The sequence below is a fragment of the Physeter macrocephalus genome, chromosome 20 (assembly GCF_002837175.3).
Source record: "Physeter macrocephalus isolate SW-GA chromosome 20, ASM283717v5, whole genome shotgun sequence".
Lineage (NCBI taxonomy): Eukaryota > Metazoa > Chordata > Mammalia > Artiodactyla > Physeteridae > Physeter > Physeter macrocephalus.
In genome coordinates this window covers 21391516-21410417 of record NC_041233.1, presented here as the reverse complement: position 1 = coordinate 21410417, position 18902 = coordinate 21391516, and the positions used below count along the sequence as shown (strand labels likewise).

The 18902-nt window shown below is 36.6% G+C and overlaps 1 protein-coding gene across 4 annotated transcripts in view; it reads right to left on the bottom strand.

The window, feature by feature from the left end:
• The window catches only part of VPS26A (VPS26 retromer complex component A), a 24444-nt gene extending 6608 nt beyond the window's left edge, over positions 1 to 17836 (bottom strand). Inside the window, exons 1-6 of one of the 4 annotated variants that reach the window (XM_028482055.2) lie at positions 17727 to 17836; positions 13009 to 13158; positions 6452 to 6527; positions 5180 to 5336; positions 4382 to 4546; positions 2626 to 2732 (exon numbers count right to left, since the gene is read on the bottom strand). In XM_028482055.2, coding sequence (XP_028337856.1) covers positions 2626 to 2732; positions 4382 to 4546; positions 5180 to 5336; positions 6452 to 6527; positions 13009 to 13158; positions 17727 to 17735 — 664 coding nt within the window. In that variant the 5' untranslated portion in view covers positions 17736 to 17836. Of the gene's footprint in view, positions 1 to 2625; positions 2733 to 4381; positions 4547 to 5179; positions 5337 to 6451; positions 6528 to 10020; positions 10163 to 13008; positions 13159 to 17726 lie in introns of those variants that run through there. The other 3 variants (XM_028482057.1, XM_055081418.1, XM_028482058.2) reach the window with 3 other exon arrangements.
• Positions 17837 to 18902: the final 1066 nt, after the last annotated feature.

The window sequence follows — 18902 nt, the reverse complement described above, 5'->3', positions numbered from 1 at the left end:
AGATGAATGGTGGATAAAGATGTGGCACATATATACAATGGAATATTACTCAGCCATAAAAAGAAACGAAATTGAGTTATTTGTAGTGAGGTGGATGGACCTAGAGTCTGTCATACAGAGTGAAGTAAGAAAGAGAAAGACAAATACCGAATGCTAACACATATATATGGAATCTAAGGAAAAAAAATGTCATACCTTCTTCCTATTTTCTGACTACATTATTTTAGTACTAATTTACTTTCCCCTTTTGTGAAAATGTTGATCATTCTTTTCTATTTCTTGATCTACACTTACTTACCACCCAACTGAAGGTCTCACTCCCTTCCTCCCAAAGGTAATTCAATAGACTCTTGAAAAACTGCAGGGGCTGGGGCGCTTGACCGTACACACAGGAAGACCTGTGTATAATTTATAGTCCGTTCTCTGTATCCTCCACTCCTCCCTATCCACGGTTCCTCCCTATCTGTGGATTCAACCAACTGTAGATAGATCATGTAGTAGTGTAATATTTACTACTGAAAAAAATCTGCTATAAGTGGACCCATGCAGTTCAAACCTCATGTTATTCAAGGGTCAACTGTATACAGTTCAGAAATAATCTTCACAGACTTCCTTCTATCATTTCTAATATCTGCTAAAATAGAAACTAGCAATGCATAGCAGTGCACCGACATGCTAGTTTTCTCTGCAACACCCAAAATGTTTTCTCTTGTTAACTTTAACACAGACATAACATCAAAGTGAATACGTGACATACAGTTCTTTTAAACAGTCAATGATATAAGTTTAAAAGGTACACTAAAACATATAGTAATGATCCCAATGTTGTAAATATATAATACGCAAAGGCTAAGGTCTGTTCTGGATTATGAGTACAAATTATTTTTTATTTAAAATTTTCCAGAACCGAACATAATTTTTATAACTAGAAAAAAATGTTTAAATAAACAATTTCTTTTTAAACAACAAATGGGAACCTAAAGTTTGGTTTTAATACCTTTAAATCACTTTAACTTTTTTTTTAATACTTTTTCCCAGTCTGTGGCTTGTCTTTTTATCCTCTAAACCATAGACAGTTTTTTGTTTTTTTTTTTTTAAATTAATTAATTAATTAATTTTATTTTTGGCTGCCTTGGCTCTTCATTGCTGCACACAGGCCTTCTCTAATTGCGGCGAGCAGGGGCTACTCTTCATTGAGGTGCCCGGGCTTCTCATTGCTGTGGCTTCTCTTGTTGCGGAGTGCGGGCTCTAGGCGCGCAGGCTTCAGTAGTTGTGGCACGCAGGCTCATTAGTCGTGGCGCACGGGCTTAGTTGCTCTGCGGCATGTGGAATCTTCCAGGACCAGGGCTCGAACCCACGTCTGAGCATTGGCAGGCGGATTCTTAACCACTGCACCACCAGGGAAGTCCCTAATCACTTTAACTTTTATTAGCAGGTGAAAAACGGAGATTAAGAAATTACAGATATTTAAAATCATGACTACCAATTGTAAATTCTTAAAAAGTGTTGCCTAAAATTCTTTTTAGCAGAAAACCAGCAAAGTTAAAGGGAACAAACTAAATCTAAATATTAATTAAACTCAGGAAATTCCCTGACGGTCCAGTGGTTAGGACTTTGCACTTCTGCTGCAGGAGGCACAGGTTTGATCCCTGGTCAGAGAACTAAGATCCCACAAGCCACATGGCGTGGTCAAAAAAATAATAATAATTAAAATTAAAAAGCAGTTATGGGGCTTCCCTGGTGGCGCAGTGGTTGAGAGTCCGCCTGCCGATGCAGGGGACATGGGTTTGTGCCCCGGTCCGGGAAGATCCCACATGCCGCAGAGCGGCTGGGCCCGTGAGCCATGGCAGCTGAGCCTGCGTGTCCGGAGCCTGTGCTCCGCAACGGGAGAGGCCACAACAGTGAGAGGCCCGTGTACCGCAAAAAAAAAAAAAGAATACAAGGAGAAAGAGGCACCCTCCTACATTCATTGCTGGTAGTAATGCAAACTGGTACAGTCCATAAAGAGGCCAAACTGATAATATGAATCAAAATTACAAATGAATATATCCTTGGAAACAGCAATTCCACTTCTAAGATTTTATCTTGCACACAAAACAACACATATGTGAAATGATATTATTAACTAAAGCATTGTTTATAATAGCAAAAGACTAGAAACAACCTGTTATGTCCACCAATAGCTAGTACACCCATTGAATGGAACACTGTAAGAAAGATGAGGAAGTGTTCCACACATTGATATGTAAAGAACTCTAAAGTATGTATTGTATATAACCACTTAACTAAAAAAAGGGGGGGGCGTAATATAGAGGCACTTGCACGTATATGGATAAATACTTAAAGGATTTTAAAACTTACAAACATATCACCTATGAGTAGCTGGAGTACATAAATAGGACACTTTTTACTGTATAATCGTTCACACTTTATTTTTGAACCATGTGAATTTATTATCTATTCAAAAATTAATTTTTTTAAAACATAAATGAGTAACTCACTGCCAGCAATATTAAGTATCAAAGTTAGTCTCCAAGGTGGATATTTATTTTAATTTTAAACAATATTTTAAGATTTCAAAATTTCAACTAAAATGAATTTCAGTTCAAATACTCTTCAACTTACCAATTCCGGTGATCTCTTTTTTAATCAGTTGTAACTCCATATGTTGGATTTTTATTCTTACTAATAAGAAGTAAATTTTTCCAACAATCACATCCTTTAAATGATACCTTTGGGGAAAGAGTATTTGTCACTTACTAAATATCAGTTTACAAAACAAACAAAAAGAGTGAAATATGTCCTGAAAGGCTTTATTAGATATCTGTAGGATAATTACTATTTAAGAATACCATTCTGACTATTCATGTGTTTAATGTTCTTTTTTCAAAAAAGTACTCATCATTTTACTATAAAAATAAGGAAGCAAACTTTACTTGACCATCGATACACCTCAGAGGGAAGAATTAGCCTGATTAATTGTTGGTCCCTACGTAGAGGTTAACTTAGTTTCCAAAGAACTTAAGCATAGAAAATTAAGATTTTTATGCCTAAAAATTTTTATTTGGTGTATGAAGATGTTTTGAACATTAAAAACTCTACACATGGATTTAGTGTCAGTATTACTCCAAGTGTTAGAATAGTGCAGCTAACAAATCACCTGGCCACAAAGAAAGACTCCATAAATTGGGTTTGTTACTGTAATACCTACTAATCAAAGACTTTTCCCAGGGACCTTGAAATAATATGGTAGCAAACCTAGGAATTCCTGTAATTCCCAGAGGGCTTTTTTTTTTTTTTTTAAACTTCTCCTAGGTTTGGATCTCAAAATAATATCCCAAGAGTTGATTAATGCAGTTATGTTAGTCTGAAGGGAGGCTTCCAGTGACAAGTTTTAGGTCCTAAACTATCTAATAATTTTATCAACAATATAATTTAAGACCCTGAATGCATGTGTATCACAATTTCAGTGATATAAACTGGGACATGACAAGTAATAAAAATCATGTAACAGAAGAGTGCACAGGAAGGGGATAAAAGAATGAACATCCATTTCTTCAACAAACTTTAATGAAAAATAAATAAAAGAGAAAACCTATAAATTAAAAGAGATTTAAGAGTAAAAAAACCAAATGTAGTGTGTTTGGATCCACTGGATTTGAGCAAGTCTTGTTTGGATACTGATTTGAACAAACTATATGGGGAAAAAACATTTATGAGTAAATTAGGGAAAAGTGAACAATAACTAGGTATGTGATGAGGTTAAGAAATTATTAATATTTTTAGATATATACTTTAGTATATGTTTGAAATTTTCCATAATAAAGCTTTAAAAGGCATTAATAAACAAAATAAGAGCCCATTCTGAAAATGCACAACATATATAAACATATATACCCCCTCCCATGGAAAGATATACAAGAGGATTTAATAGTGGTTAAGTAGTAATGGTGAAAATATGTGGTATTTTTACTTCCTTTGACTTTTCTACATTGTCAATTTTTTTAATAATAAAAATGTATTGCTCATGTAGTCAGAAAAAGAGCATTTTTGCTTATTTTTAAAGAGATGACCAGCTAAAATGATCTCAAGACAAGAAGATAAATTTTTTGAGACATATAGGATTAGGTGCCTTCTGAGATGGTGAGATCCTCTATAAAAAATGGCCAATTACCAGGAATAGAATAAGAAAGACATCTGCAGTGAGTCAGAAACAAAACCAAATTCCTAAAGTTTCTTTCAGCTCAGAGATTCTGTTGGTCTGTAAACATCAGATTAATGTTGATTCTATCCTTACCTTGACCAATTTACAAAGACATAAAAGGTTTATTTCTTAATTTTCCCTGAACATTTATGTTATCTGTTTGTGAAAGGTACTTACTTTGATTTATTATATTCAAATTCTATGTGTAGACAATCTTCAATGCCCACTTCCATCTTAATAGAATTGTTGACATCAGGATAGGTAGCAAGCTGGTGAACAATAAGATCATATTCTTTTACCAAGTCTGTCAGTCTTCTTACTATCGTCACTTTAAGGAAATACCTACAAAATTAATGGAGAGGACAAGTTAAATCTCCTGTGATATATCTCAGTGTTTTAAATAAGCAAACATTAACTGCAACTCTATTTTCTCCTTGCTGGAACTCCTTAGGGATCAATTTACTCCATTTACTTCATGAAGTTTTAATTTTTAAATAAATGCCCCCACCATGGAAAAAATACAAAGTTCAATTTTAAGAATAGTGTACATACTTTTTAGATCAATTTGAAGTACCATCATCAAGCCTACTTGAGGACATCTCTCTAGATCACTGCTTTTTGTTTATTTTTTCTTTTTTCCTAGATCACTTCTTAACCATACACTAAATGAGATGCACTGGGAAACTAATGGATTTAGAGAGTAATTCATTTACAGGACAAATGAAGTACCTAAGAACGATTCATACAGGGAACTGTATGACTAAAACTTCTCATAATAGGATTCTCTAAAACTACAGAAGGCTCTTACTACATCAGATGAGCATTAGCCAGAAAAAAACAAAATATTTGACAGAATTTTAAAAATCTTAAGTCTTTCAGTCCAAAATTATAATTAGAAGTTCTAATAAGACATTCAATAGTAGTCATTACTTTCTGGTTTTGATTCTGTCTACAGTTTCTGATACACGTTCATACCTTAAACGGACATTGGCACCGATGTAAGATTCATACGGCTTTTCAACTTGCATAAATTCAAAATCATAACTTCTGCTCTGAGTCAGTTCTCCAGGTAAGGCTAGTTCTTTCACTAGGTTTACAAATTCGTGAGTATTACTCTTGTCATTGAAAAGTTCTAAGAAATTTTAAAAAGCAAAAAGACCAATTATATTTAATACCCATCTCATTAAAACCCAAACTTCTACTTCCAAAGCAAATAATTTTTACAAAAACAATTAGTTGGATTTGTCTCCACTTTAAATACTAGAGCTATGATCTGAATTCCATTATCTTTCTCACTATTATGCTCCACTTAGGCATAAAAAAATTCAAGCAGCATAGCAAAATGAAAATTTCTATTATAAAAAAATGAATTCATTCCTTTAATGCAGTTAGGGTTTGCCCAGTATGAAGATGTTTTAACAGACATATTTCTAGCAATTATTTGAACTTCCTCCCTTCTAGGCAAAAAATGTATTGTCTTGTTGTTTTGCTTTAGTTAGGCAAATATATTACCTTGATAAAACTATAATATGCAAAAGACTAAAATCAACTATCAGTTAATTACTATAATTTGCCCCTTAAATATAATCTCATCCAAAATAGACATGTAAATAAATATCCACCCATTCCAATTTTGATACTTTAAAAATGTACAGTAAAACTTAGAAAGCTAGGACCTATTTTCTTTTCTCTTTTCTGAATCTGAAGTACCAAAAGATTTATACAGTTTAACTCCTACTAAATCAAGAATGTCTCTGAAATACACATATGGAAACATACACAAGTTGATCTAAGTCAAAAAGAAATTACACGTTTCCTTTCACATGGAATTTTCTATTGACAAGTGAGTCTGGCTACAGGTACACACTAAGTTAGGAAGACAAATGGCAAGGCTAATTAGAAAGTGAAGGATGAAGGTGACACTGCTAATTGTGAATAAAGCTGGTGAAAAATGTAAGCAGATGGAAATTTCAGTGAGTAAACTAATTTACTTGAATTATTTTTCAAGGCTGGTAGCTTACATAACTCCTTTCACTTTTAGTAATTAAGTTTAACCACAAATAAAGGCAGGATTAGTCAAATATCATTTAATACAATTAAAAGAAACATGATTTAATGTTTATAAAATAAATCCTCTTTTACTACACAAAATCAATTCCTTCTTTCCATAAAGCTAAGTGCCAAATCAAACTCTCTTCAAACTCAGTTATCAAAGAAAAAAAAAAGTAATACTATTTTAAAACTCACCAATTTGACCTACAAATTCAATTCTAATTCCTTGGTGCTCTAGCCTCTTTCCAGATTGCTTAAAGGCTATGTTTACCTGCCAAAACATGAAATTGTAAGAGATGTTAACAATCCTTTGTGGGCCTACTCGCAGATTGCTTCCAGATGAATACAATATATAAATATTTCAGGTATTCATTTCTGAAGTCTGAGACACCACATACCTAGATCCTATCTAGACCTTATAGCGCCAGAGAAGGTAAAACCTACTCATATACAATCAGTAATGAACATATTACTTATACATACACTTAAATCATCTTCTTTGTTAGTAAGGAATCCTTCTTTACAGCTGGAGAACTATAAAGACTCAATAAAAGGGAAAACTTTCAACTATTCAAATATGTTTTCAGGTCAAATAGTTAAAAAATTCTACAACAGCATTTTAATGTAAGGTTATTACTAATTCCAAGAACTGATCTTAAAGATCACTTTCAGCCTTTTATAACCAACAATATATTGTTATAATTCCTGACCTTAAAAGCAATGCTTATTGCCCTGAGTCTGCTACTCATCCTAAAAACAGAATGTCTAAAGATTTAAATTTTGAGTATGATTATCTTACGTACTTTTCAAATTAAATATATAATCTAAAATCCCTAAATTCATATGTGCCAAATGGAAACCTTAATTTTATACATTTTAATTTGACAAAATATCTATAAAGTACATACATATTAAAAACAAAATTTGAAACATTTAAGGATTAGCTAACATACCAAAAAGCATACTTCCGGGTTTATTCTTTACTATAAAAAATATTGGTAGCATGACTCTTAAAAGCTTTTCTTCCAAATAGTGTTTTCAAAAGACAGCAGAAATTAAGGACCAATAAAAACCGAAGTTCAGTTACTTCTGTTTGTAAACTACATAATTAAAATATTCATGCTTCTATATCTTCCATATCTGTGACCAGGATGAGTTAGTTACTTGCCTTCCAAATTAATATCTCAGAAAAACAAGTAAATAATTAAACAAATTGTAGTATATCATATGATGGAGTATAATTAAAGTATAAAAATAATAAGGTCAAAGAATATTTAATGATGTGGGAAGATGTGCATGGTATGTCACATGAAGGAAGCATGGTCAAACTGTATACAAGTATAATGCCAATTATATTTTTTAAACTACAGAAAAAACTCTTAACAGGAGTTACTTCTGGAATGTATGCTTATGGGTAATTTTGTTTCCTTCTCTGTAGCTTTTTTTGACAGATGGCAATTAAATTTAACTTTAAAAAGTATATGCTTCAGGAGTCCCAAGACAATTCAATGGGGAAAGAATATTCTTTTCAACAAATAGTGCTGGAACAACTCAATCTCAACATACAAAAAAATGAAATTGGATCCCTACCTCGCACCATATACAAATATTAACTCAAAATGGATAAAAGACCTAAATGTAAGAGCTACAGTTACAAAACTCTTAGAAGAAAACATAGGTGTAAATCTTCATTATCTTGGATAGGCAACTGTTTCTCAGATGACACCAAAAGCATGAGAAATGAAATTTTAAAAAAGATAAACTGGACATCATCAAACAGAAAATTTTAGTACTTCAAGAACACCACCAAGAAAGTGAAAAGACAACTCACAGAAATAGAGAAAATATTTGCAAAACATAACTGACAAAAGACTCGTATCTAGAGTATATAAAGAACTCTTACAACTCAACAATCAAAAGACAAATAACCCAATTAAAAATGGTCAAAGGATATGTACAGACTTTTCTCCAAAGAAGTTATACAAACAGCAATAAGCACATGAAAAGATGCTCAATATTATTCATCATTAGGGGAAATGCAAATCAAAACCATTATGACCACTTCTCACCCACTAAGAGGGCAATAAAAAATACAGACAATAGTAAGTACTGCCAAGAATGTGAAGAATATGGAACCCTCATACACTGCTGGAGAGAATATAAAATGGTGCAGCTGCACTGGAAAAGCCTGGCAGTTCCCTTAAAAGTTAAACATAGAGTTAACGTATGACCCAGCAATTCCATTCCTAAGTATACACCCCAGAGAAATGAAAACACACAGTCACACAAAAACTTAACACACAAATGTACAGCAATATTCATAACAGTCAACAAATAGAAACCCAAATATCCTCAACCGAAATGTCCTCAACTGATGAATGGATGAAGAAGTGTGGTACATCCATATACTACACAGATATATACTGAAATATTATTCCGCTATAGAAAAGAATGGTGTTTTGATACATGCTACAACATGAATGAACCTTGAAAACATTATGCTACATGAAATAAGGCAGACCCAAAAAGACAAATCTTATCTGACCACTTAGAACAGGCCCAGAACAGGCAAATTTATAGGAAAAAAAGTAGACTAGAGGGACTTACTTCCCTGGTGGAGCAGTGGTTAAGAATCCGCCTGCCAATGCAGGAGAGACGGGTTTGAGCCCTGGTCCGGGAAGATCCCACATGCTGCGCAGCAACCCCGTGTGCCACAACTACTGAGCCTGCACTCTAGAGCCCGTGAGCCACAACTACTGAGCCTGCATGCCACAACTACTGAAGCCCATGTACCTAGAGCCCATGCCCCACAAGAGAAGCCACCACAATAAGAAGCCCACACACCGCAACAAAGAGTAGCCCCCCTCGCCGCAACTACAGAAAGCCTGCGAGCAGCAATGAAGACCCAACGCAGCCAAAAATAAATAAATAAATAAACTTATTTTTTAAAAAAGTAGGCTAGAGGTATCCATGGACTGGGAGAAAAGGGAAAAGAGTAGTTATTGCTTGATGGGTACAAAGTTTCTGTTTGGGGTGATGAACAAATTTTTAAAATAGTGGTGATGGGGGCTTCCCTGGTGGCACAGTGGTTGAGAATCTGCCTGCCAATGCAGGGGACACAGGTTCGAGCCCTGGTCCAGGAAGATCCCACATGCCGCGGAGCAATTAAGCCCGTGTGCCACAACTACTGAGCCTGCGCTCTAGAGTCCAGAAGCCACAACTACTGAGCCCACATGCTACAACTACTGAAGCCCGTGCGCCCTAGAGCCCGCGCTCTGCCACAAGAGAAGCCGCTGCAATGAGAAGGCCATGCACCGCATCGAAAAGGAGGCCCTCCTCTCCACAACTAGAGAAAGCCCGAGCACAGCAATGAAGACCCAATGCAGCCAAAAATAAATAAATAAAATACATTTATAAAAACAAAATAGTGGTGATGATTGCACAACATGTAAATGTGATTAATGCTACTGAATTATACACATAAAAATGGTTAAAATGGCAAATATTATTTTATATATTTTTTACCAAAATTTTTTTAAAAAGGAATAAACCTTGAAGACATCATGCTGAGTAAAAGAAGCCAAACACAAAAGGGCACATATTTTATGATTCCATTTATATGAAATGTCCAGAATAGGCAAATCCATAGAGAAAGAAAGCACATTTATAGATTAGTGGATGCTAGGTGTCTTAGTCCATTCGGGCTGCTATGACAAAATACCATAGACTAGGTGGCTTAAAAACAACATAAATTTATTGCTTACACTTCTGGAGGCTGTGAAGTTCAAGATCAAAGCGCCAGGAGATTTGGTGTCCGGGGAGAGCTTGCTTTCTGGTTCACAGACGGCTGTCTTTTCACTATGTCCTCACATGTCAGAAGGTGCACACGGGACTTCTCTGAGGACACTAATCCCATTCATGAGGGCTCTGCCCTCATGACCTAATCATCTCCCCAACCCCCCCCAGCCCCACCCCCCCAATACATCACACTGGGGATTAGATTTCAACACATGAATCTTATAAGGACACAAACATTCAGTTTATGGCACCAAGGGAGTTACTGCTAATGGTATGGTGTTTCTTCTGGGGTGATGAAAACATTATGGAATTAGATAGTGGTGACAATTGCACAGCTCTGCAAATAGAGTTAAAACCTCTGAACTGTACACTTTAGTAGGGTGAATTTTATGGTGTGTGAATTACAACTCAATAAAGCTATTTTTAAAAAAAGAAATTAAAAAAAAAAAGAAATGAAAGTATATGTCACAAATAAACCAATGGAACAGAACAGAGATGTTGAAACAGACTCATACAACCTCTGGCTGATGACAAAGGTGATGCTGCAGTGTAGTGGGGGAAAGGATGGCTTTTTCAATAAATGTCCTGGGTTAATAAGATACCCATGTGGGGAAAAAAAAACAAACAAGTATCCTTGACTGCTATATCACAAAGACAAAATCAATTCCAAAAAACTGAAGATCTAAATGTGAAATGTAAAATTGTTTTAAATTATAGGAAAAATAGGAGAACATCTTCATGCCCATATGGTAGGCAAAGATGTCTTAAGCAGGATACAAAAAGCACTAACATTTGTAGAGTATTAAAATTAAGAACTCCTGTTCATCCAAAGACACCATTAAAATAGTGAAAAATCCAGCCAGAAAGATATTTATAATACATATGCAAAGGACTCTATATTGAGAAGCACATATCAAGAACGTAACAACAACAAAAAAATCCTACACATCAATAAGAAAAAAGTCAACTAAGTATAAAAATGAGCCAAAAAAACCCCCCACCAAAACCCAAAGCCTGAATAGGCATTTCACAAAGGACATCAAATAGCCAATAAATATAAGAACAGTCGCTCAACCTCATTAGATGTCAGGGAAATGGAAATTTACACACGTAGCGAGAAAATGAGAAGTTAAGACGACAAGCCATAAACTGGGAGAAAATATTTGCAGAAGCCACATCTGAGAAAGGGCTGTTTTCCAAAAAGGGTTGTTTCCAACTCTTAAAACTCAATAAGAAGAAAACAAACAACCCGAATGAAAATTAGGCAAAAGATTTGAACAAGCACCTCACCAAAAAAGATATATATTTGAAGATAAACATGAAAAGATGTTCAACATCATATTATTAGGGAACTGTAAATTAAAACAATGAGAAACCACTACAAAACTATTAGAATGGGCAAAATCTAGAACACTGACATTATCAAATGCTAGCTAGAATGTGGTACAACAGGAACTCTCATTCATTGCTGAAAATGGTAGTGCTACTTTGGAAAATAGTTTGGCAGTTTCTTACAGAACCAACACTATTTCCTTTACTCGTTTGACATGTTCCATCCTTTTAATGATTTTGTCTGCTCTCTTTCAGGCCTCTTCTCTTTCTCCCCATCATTTTAAAGGGAGAGTAAAGTAGAAAAGCAAAAAATTTATTTCAGATATAACACTAAGACATCAGTAAGTAAACTGGCAAAGGACCAGAATAGACGATGCAGTAAAATAGCTAATAAACCTAAGTTCAACCTATCTAGTAACCAAAGAAATGCTATCAAAGAATAATATCATTTTTGCCTATAGAAATAGCAAAGATTAAAAAGTGACTATATTCAGTACTACCCTGAAACAAGGCATTAAGTGAACATGTGATTTAATGCAAATTCTCCAGGTTAATATGTATTGATACTCTTCAAATATTCATGTCTTCTGGTCCAGCAACTCACTTCCAGGAATTCATTCTAAGGAAGTAATCTTATCCTACAGAAATCTGGAGAAAAACTTATGTACTAAAGTTTTGTTACTAAAAACATGTCTGTATTACTAAAGATACGGTGATATACTACAAGCAGTCTGAAAAATACAGTAGAAACTACTTAAATATCCAATAATAGGGAAAAGGTATGCTTAATATATTATACATACATTAACTAATGCAGAGAGACTAGGAGGAAACACATTCAAATTTTAACAGTGAATTATTTCCATATGATGGGAATATAGATAATTATTTTATTTCCCAAACTATCTACCATGTGTATGTATCACCTTAACAAGCAGGGGAGAGAAACTCTTAATATTTTATATTTAGAAAAATTATTTCAAATGTTTTATGACTTGATTTTATCTAGGATATTACCATTCTTCAGTATCACAAACTAATGAGTACTAATCATGTTCCATAAGGTATAAGAATAATCTTATACATCACTTGGTAAGGAAAAGGAGGAAACAGTTAAACCACAGAAGGTATCATAAATGTATCTGACCATGCATGGACACATTCCAAATGTACTTAAGTCCTCTACAGAGTATCAAGAAATGAGATCAACAAGACACAATGACAGTAGTACAGACAGAAAAGCTATAAAGAATGAGAAAGAAACTTTTAGAAAGGTATACTAGAGAATTCTCCCCAATCTCCACAACTCAACTTTATGTTAAAGGAGAAACAAACTTTGAGTGGATCACAGCCCCACTGTAGAAACTGTCTGAAGTTAAACAGATGCACATAGTCACAAACACACAAAATTTTGCACAGTTTAATTTAGACTCTGCCCCTGTAACCCTTCCAGTTTAAGAACCTTTCCTATAAATGTTCTACTGAATCAAGGATTTAACTGACCTTCTGAAAAAAATTTTCCATCTCTAATAAAATCATTCAAATTTAGATACAGCACAAGCCACTTTCATGACTAATTCTAATACTCTACAACTAGGTAATTCTCCAAACAAAATATTTACCTTCCCTGAAACAGATTCTCCATCATAGAAAAGATAGTGTTTTTCTACTTTGCCATCCTCAGTTTTCATTTCTGCCATTTTCCTCGTTTCCCCATCATTAAGGACAACATCGATCTCACAAATGGGACCAAAAAATCCTCCAAGAAAACTCTGAAATAAAAGGAAAATGTTCATAATTATGTTTTGTTAGTCACTACATTTTTAAATTCAAATTTAATTACCTATAACCTGCAGTTAATCTATGAATTCACAAGGAAATAAGAACTTGTATCAAATACTACATCAAAACTAAAATTTCATACAATATGCATACAGTTAATGCTGTACTGTATGCTTAAAATTTTGCTGAGGATATATTTATGTTATATGTTTTCTACCACAATAAAATAAAAAGACAAAAAAGAAAACAAATTTAAACACGCTATAATTTCAATCATTTCCACAGGTAACCACTATAAATAATCAAATACTAACATATACCAAAGATCTAAAAGGACGACCCCAGTGGTCCAGTGGTTAAGACTCCCCGCTTCCACTACAGGGGACACAAGTTCAATCTCTGGTTGGGGAAGTTCCGCATGCATGCCGCGTGGCTAAAAAATTAATCCTAACATCTGGATTTGAAAGGTTACCTTCAGTGATACATCTATGAGGTTCTTTCATTATACTGCTATAATGAAACTCATACAATCCCAATTACTCATGAGTTACTACAATGTACTACTTATGGTAAAATCTACTGCTATATAGGTCTGAACAGCATGTGTTACACTGTGTAAGCCCTTGGAATAAAACTGGCTCTAATGAAGGAGACTAATTAAATTTCTGTAAATTTTGTGAATACGCACAAGAAGTGAGCTAAAACTAGGCATGTTTGGTAAGACCAGCCCTTCCGCAGGAAGTTAGTATTGGTGCAGTAGCAAAATCTAGAGCAAGGAACTTGCGTTAAGGCTCAGTTCTGTCCTCAGGAGGACAGCAAACAAGCTAATAATCCTGCTAAGGCTATGTGGGTCATAGGGTGATACTATGATCAAAGGAGATAGTGTTTTCCTAAATTCTGAGCTTGCTTCTTTGTTTTTTGGCAGTGCCACGCAGCTTGTGGGATCTTAGTTAAAGAACTCAGGCCCTCAGCAGTGAAAGCTCGGAGTCCTAACCACTGGACCGCCAGGGAATTCCCACTTCTTTATTTTTATTAATCCTTTATTAACAAAAGGATTATAATTTCATGAAATCAACTCAAAGAATTGCCAGATTAGTACTTATGACATACTCCAAAGACAAAACCAGCAAGTTTTCCTTTTGGCAAGATGTTTTAATCTTTCCTGGCAATATTATAAATGACAAACAATTTTAATTAGAAAACTATTCTGAACTAACTTAGAATGAAAAACATCAATGATAGGGCATGTACACTGTCCCTTCCTAGTTAGCTTTCACACCCCAAGTTTTAAATTCAAAACTTGCTCAAAATGGTATACATTCTCCTAAGAGTTACAAATATGAGAATATATAGCAGCTGATAATCAGTTACTATTTATCAACTATGTTCAAAGCACTGAGCCAGCAAAGGGGTGGGCTGCTGTGGGAGGAGCAATTATGAAAGGGTAGAAGATGACAGTCCAAAATTCGGGTTATAAAATAGAAGCAGGAAAATAAAATTTAATTTTCTCATTCCCCCTAAATACTTCCTAGAGCTGGTTGCAGGAAAACGAGATTTGAAAACTATAAAAATTGTTTCACAAATGAAAGGAAATATTATGGTAACTTTTCCCACATACAGCTGAACTGGGATTTGAAAGTTGATATTAAAAGATCAAATAATCAAAAATAAAATAACAAAATCAAAATTGCCACTAATTAAAATGGTATAAAACAGACTTAAAAGTCACATAAACCTCACAATTAACTAACAACAATTAATAATTGTAAACAATAAGTATTATTTTGACACTATATGTAAAAATGTTAAGTCTTAGGCATTAAAAATATGTAAAAACTATGTGTTATCCTCTATTATTTACCGTATGCATGAAGTATTTCATAACTAAAAATTAAAAATGGACTTACTTTTCAACACAATCAAAACACGAAGATTGGGAGAGATCAGAAGGAATAAAAAAGCCTAGTGTAGCATATGCAGAAAAACAAAAGGTTGAATGATAAACTACAGCACTTTAACACGGTTAACGAGGCCATGAGAATTTAGCACTGGGTTAACATCCAGTTTTTTACACCAGGACACATCAAAAATGAACTAGTCTTAGTAAAAGCCTCCAGAAAATTGTGCATGTAGATGACAGAGAAAAATATCTTAAAAAAAAGTTTGTCTTGTTTTCCTTCTAGAAGGAATTGAAAGAAAGATTCTCTACCCAAAGTCTTCTAGAGTTTTTATTTCTAAAAAAAAAAAGGGATTTCCCTGGCGGTCCAGTGGTTAGGACTCTGCGCTGTCACTGCTGAGGGTGTGGGTTCAATCTCTGGTCAGGAACTAAGATCCCACAAGCCGCATGGTGTGGCCAAATAAATAAATAAAGTTTTTATTTCAAGATGTGCATCTTCTGTATTTCAAACAAAAAGTCACAAAATTAAAATCTTCTTAAAATTATTCACAATCAAATTATAATACTTCTGATATATAAAGAGGAAAAAAATGGTCAGAATGGTGAAGACCAGAAGAAGGAAAAGGAATAAAAGCTGTAAAGAAGGTTAGGATATATTAACATATACTTCTGCTGAAATTACAGAAGGCGGTTTTGGAATCTTTTACGAGAAAGACTACCAAGTTCTTTTAGAAAAGATATCTTCAAGTGAGCATTCAAAATAGGGGATTTTCAGCAGCAATAGTAGACAATATACAGGTTCAAACTCTTAGGTGGCCTTTAAATAACTAGAGGGCAATATATATGACTACTTAAATATTAGAGCAATTGTTCTCACAGTTTTCCAATCGTAGCCTAAACTACATATCACTGAATTTAGGTTAATTTAAGATTTTTCACATAATTTGTAAACCTAACACTGAGCATTACCATCTAGCAAAATTACACGTGTATATGTTAAAATACAAACTTTTTAGCCCTCACTGAAGAAATTTCACTACATCCAGTGGCTGTAAAGAAATGCAACTCAAGGTGAGGCAGAGGAGAGGCTCTCAAAATTTATTCACTTAGGGCATACACGAACAATGAAACAGCAAATTTTCATACATATATTATTACACTTGTGCCCATTTCAGTGTTATAAAGCTTTACAATTGTGTTTGTTTCAAGAGTAACTTGAAAATAAAAATTGCTCTTGAACATAATTCAAAAGCTCATTAAAAGTAATAATTTTAAATGTAAGCAAAAGATAAGAGGGCCTTTTAAGTTTTCTTTGCAAATTATATTCAACTAAAGAAGCTTTCTTTAACTCCCTGACAAGGCAAGGTCCCCCAATACTTCCTTCTTATCACAACTGTAATACTTGTTTCCACGTTAAACAAATAATTACACAAATAAATGTTTATCTCCCTCTGGACTGCAAGCTACAAGAGAGCAAGGGCTGTTTCAGTCTTGCTCAGGGCCCCTGGGAGCACCTAAGTATTGTAATTATTTGTTAAAAAAAAAGAGAAAAAGGTTCCAAGTTTAAGAATGAACATGTCTGTCCTCACTTTCTTTTATAAATTAAAACAACTCGATTTCTGACTTAAAATGTATTTATTCAAAGTAACTTTAAAAAAAAAATAAACCTAGCTTGGTCTATAAGCCAAAAGTCTCACGCAGTTTTTACGGAACCGGGTGAGCTTTGGGAAAGCAGGTACTATTAAGGAGAGCACACAGTAGGCGCTCAACATAAGCTTGCTAAGTGAACCGAGTAAATGAATACTACCATAAAATGAGCCAAATGAGATCAAATCTAGAGAAGATCGCCAACACACACAAAGCTAAACGCCATCGTGCCCACGCTGGTGCTTCCCACTAACTGTGGTGAGAGTGCTCAGATTTCCCTCCCTCCTCTGCTCCCTAGGCCATTTCAACATCCCAAAGCGGTAAGTTTCCAGAATGGCTTGGTGAGGGAAACGAGACCCAACGCTTAAAACAGCGCTCAAGAAACTACTGCCTTTTGCATTAAAAACGTCCTCCCCTCCAACGTCCTTCTCTTTTTCTCTCCCATTCTATAAGTGTCAACATCAAGGCTGAACTGGGGTCAGGAAATCGCAGAATATAACCGTATGCAGGCTAAAAAAAAAAAAAAATCACGGAGTTTATCAAGCTCCTGATCAACACTTGAAGAGAGTGACCAAGTCCCCCCGAGTCCGGAACTGGGGGACTCTTGGGTCACCCCACCTGAAAGGAAGCGAGGCTGCCCGGGAGGAGCAGAGGGGATGGCTACCTTGGAAGGGGAGAGGGCGGCGGGCCCCCGCAGAGGCGGGGTCCGAGTATCCAGCCAGGGCCCCCACAGCCGATCGAGGAACGCGGGCAGAGGCTCCGACGTGGCCAGGAGAACGCGCCGCCACCCGCAGGTGCTCTGGCATCGCCGAGACCAGGAAGGGGCGGTGCAGCCCGCTAGTCCCCGACCCCGCGGCGGCCAAACAGGCCTAACCCAGCCCCCCGCCCTGCCCGCCTGCCCCCTCCAACCGCTCCCCGCAGCACCTCCCGCGACATCTGGCCCACCGTTGGCCGTCCAGCCGCGCGTTCCGGGGCGAGGGCTGCAAGCGAGCTCGCTGGCCGCCGCGCACTCACCATTGTCATCGCCGCCGCCGCGTGCCCCACACTTCACTCCTCTTCCCTCAGGAGAACTCCCAGCCCCGGATCCCTCCGCCCAGCGTCTTCGTCACGTGACTTCGGGCCGCTCGCCGCACGTGACCCCTCCCTTCCCTTCCTCCCCTTCGCCCAGCACTGGCCCCCTCCGGGCCTCTCGCCCCTCCCTACTGGTCAGCCTGGCCCTCAGAGGAGAGGCTGTTTGGAGGCGGGGCCTCGTGCTCCACCCCACGGCGGAGGGAGTGGGGTCACTGAGTGGCGTCAAGTGGGTGGGGCCAGGGCGGACGTAGGTTCCCCAGCTCCTCCGCGCCCTCTTGTCTGTCACGTGACCGGCGGTTCTCTGACCAGCGGTTCGCTGACGGGCTTTTTTGCCACACCCAGTTCCACTTCTAGTGGAAGTTTGAGCAGCTGGGAAAGAAGAAAGGAGGAAAGAAAAGGTCCGTGCGGGAGGCCATCTCTGCGGGTGGGTTACTAGGCCGAGGAGTTGAAGGGGCGCTGTTACCCGAGGCCCTGATTCTTTAGGCCTCCCAAGAGACGTGCTCTCTCAATTCGGGGATGAGGCATTCTGCCACCATTCTCGAGCTCTACCCAACTTCCTTTCTTTCCATCAGCTTCTGAGTTTTGAGAACTCAGAAGCTTTGCCACCTATGAGGAGACCAAAAAAAAAAAAAAAGGGTACTATATCCGTTGCCTCGTAAAGTACACAGATAGTTCCTGAACTATCCGCCCCGAGCTGTGGAGGACTGAGAAATCACTTGTACCGCCCTTCCATTCCGTGAGGGGTGGAAGGCGTTCCTGAAAAGCGCAATGATGCTGCTCAAAAGTACTCTGTCTTTAACCGCAGCCTAATCACTGTGGTGTAAGCCTAGAGGACGGGCCCCTGAATGGAATACTGTTTTTTTTTCTTTTTTTTTTAACATCTTTATTGGAGTATAATTGCTTTACAGTGGTGTGTTAGGAATACTGTTTTAAGATCTCAAAACTTAGCGTTGAGCCACCGCAGTGTACTCTATACATAACCAAAGAAGAAAAAAATGAGTCTGAACCTACCGGATTTCCCATCATAACAAAACAGCATCAAGTTTGTGAGGCAGGGTCTTAAAGCGAGCCTCAAATTTTTTTTTCTTTGTGGTACGCGGGCCTCTCACTGTTGTGGCC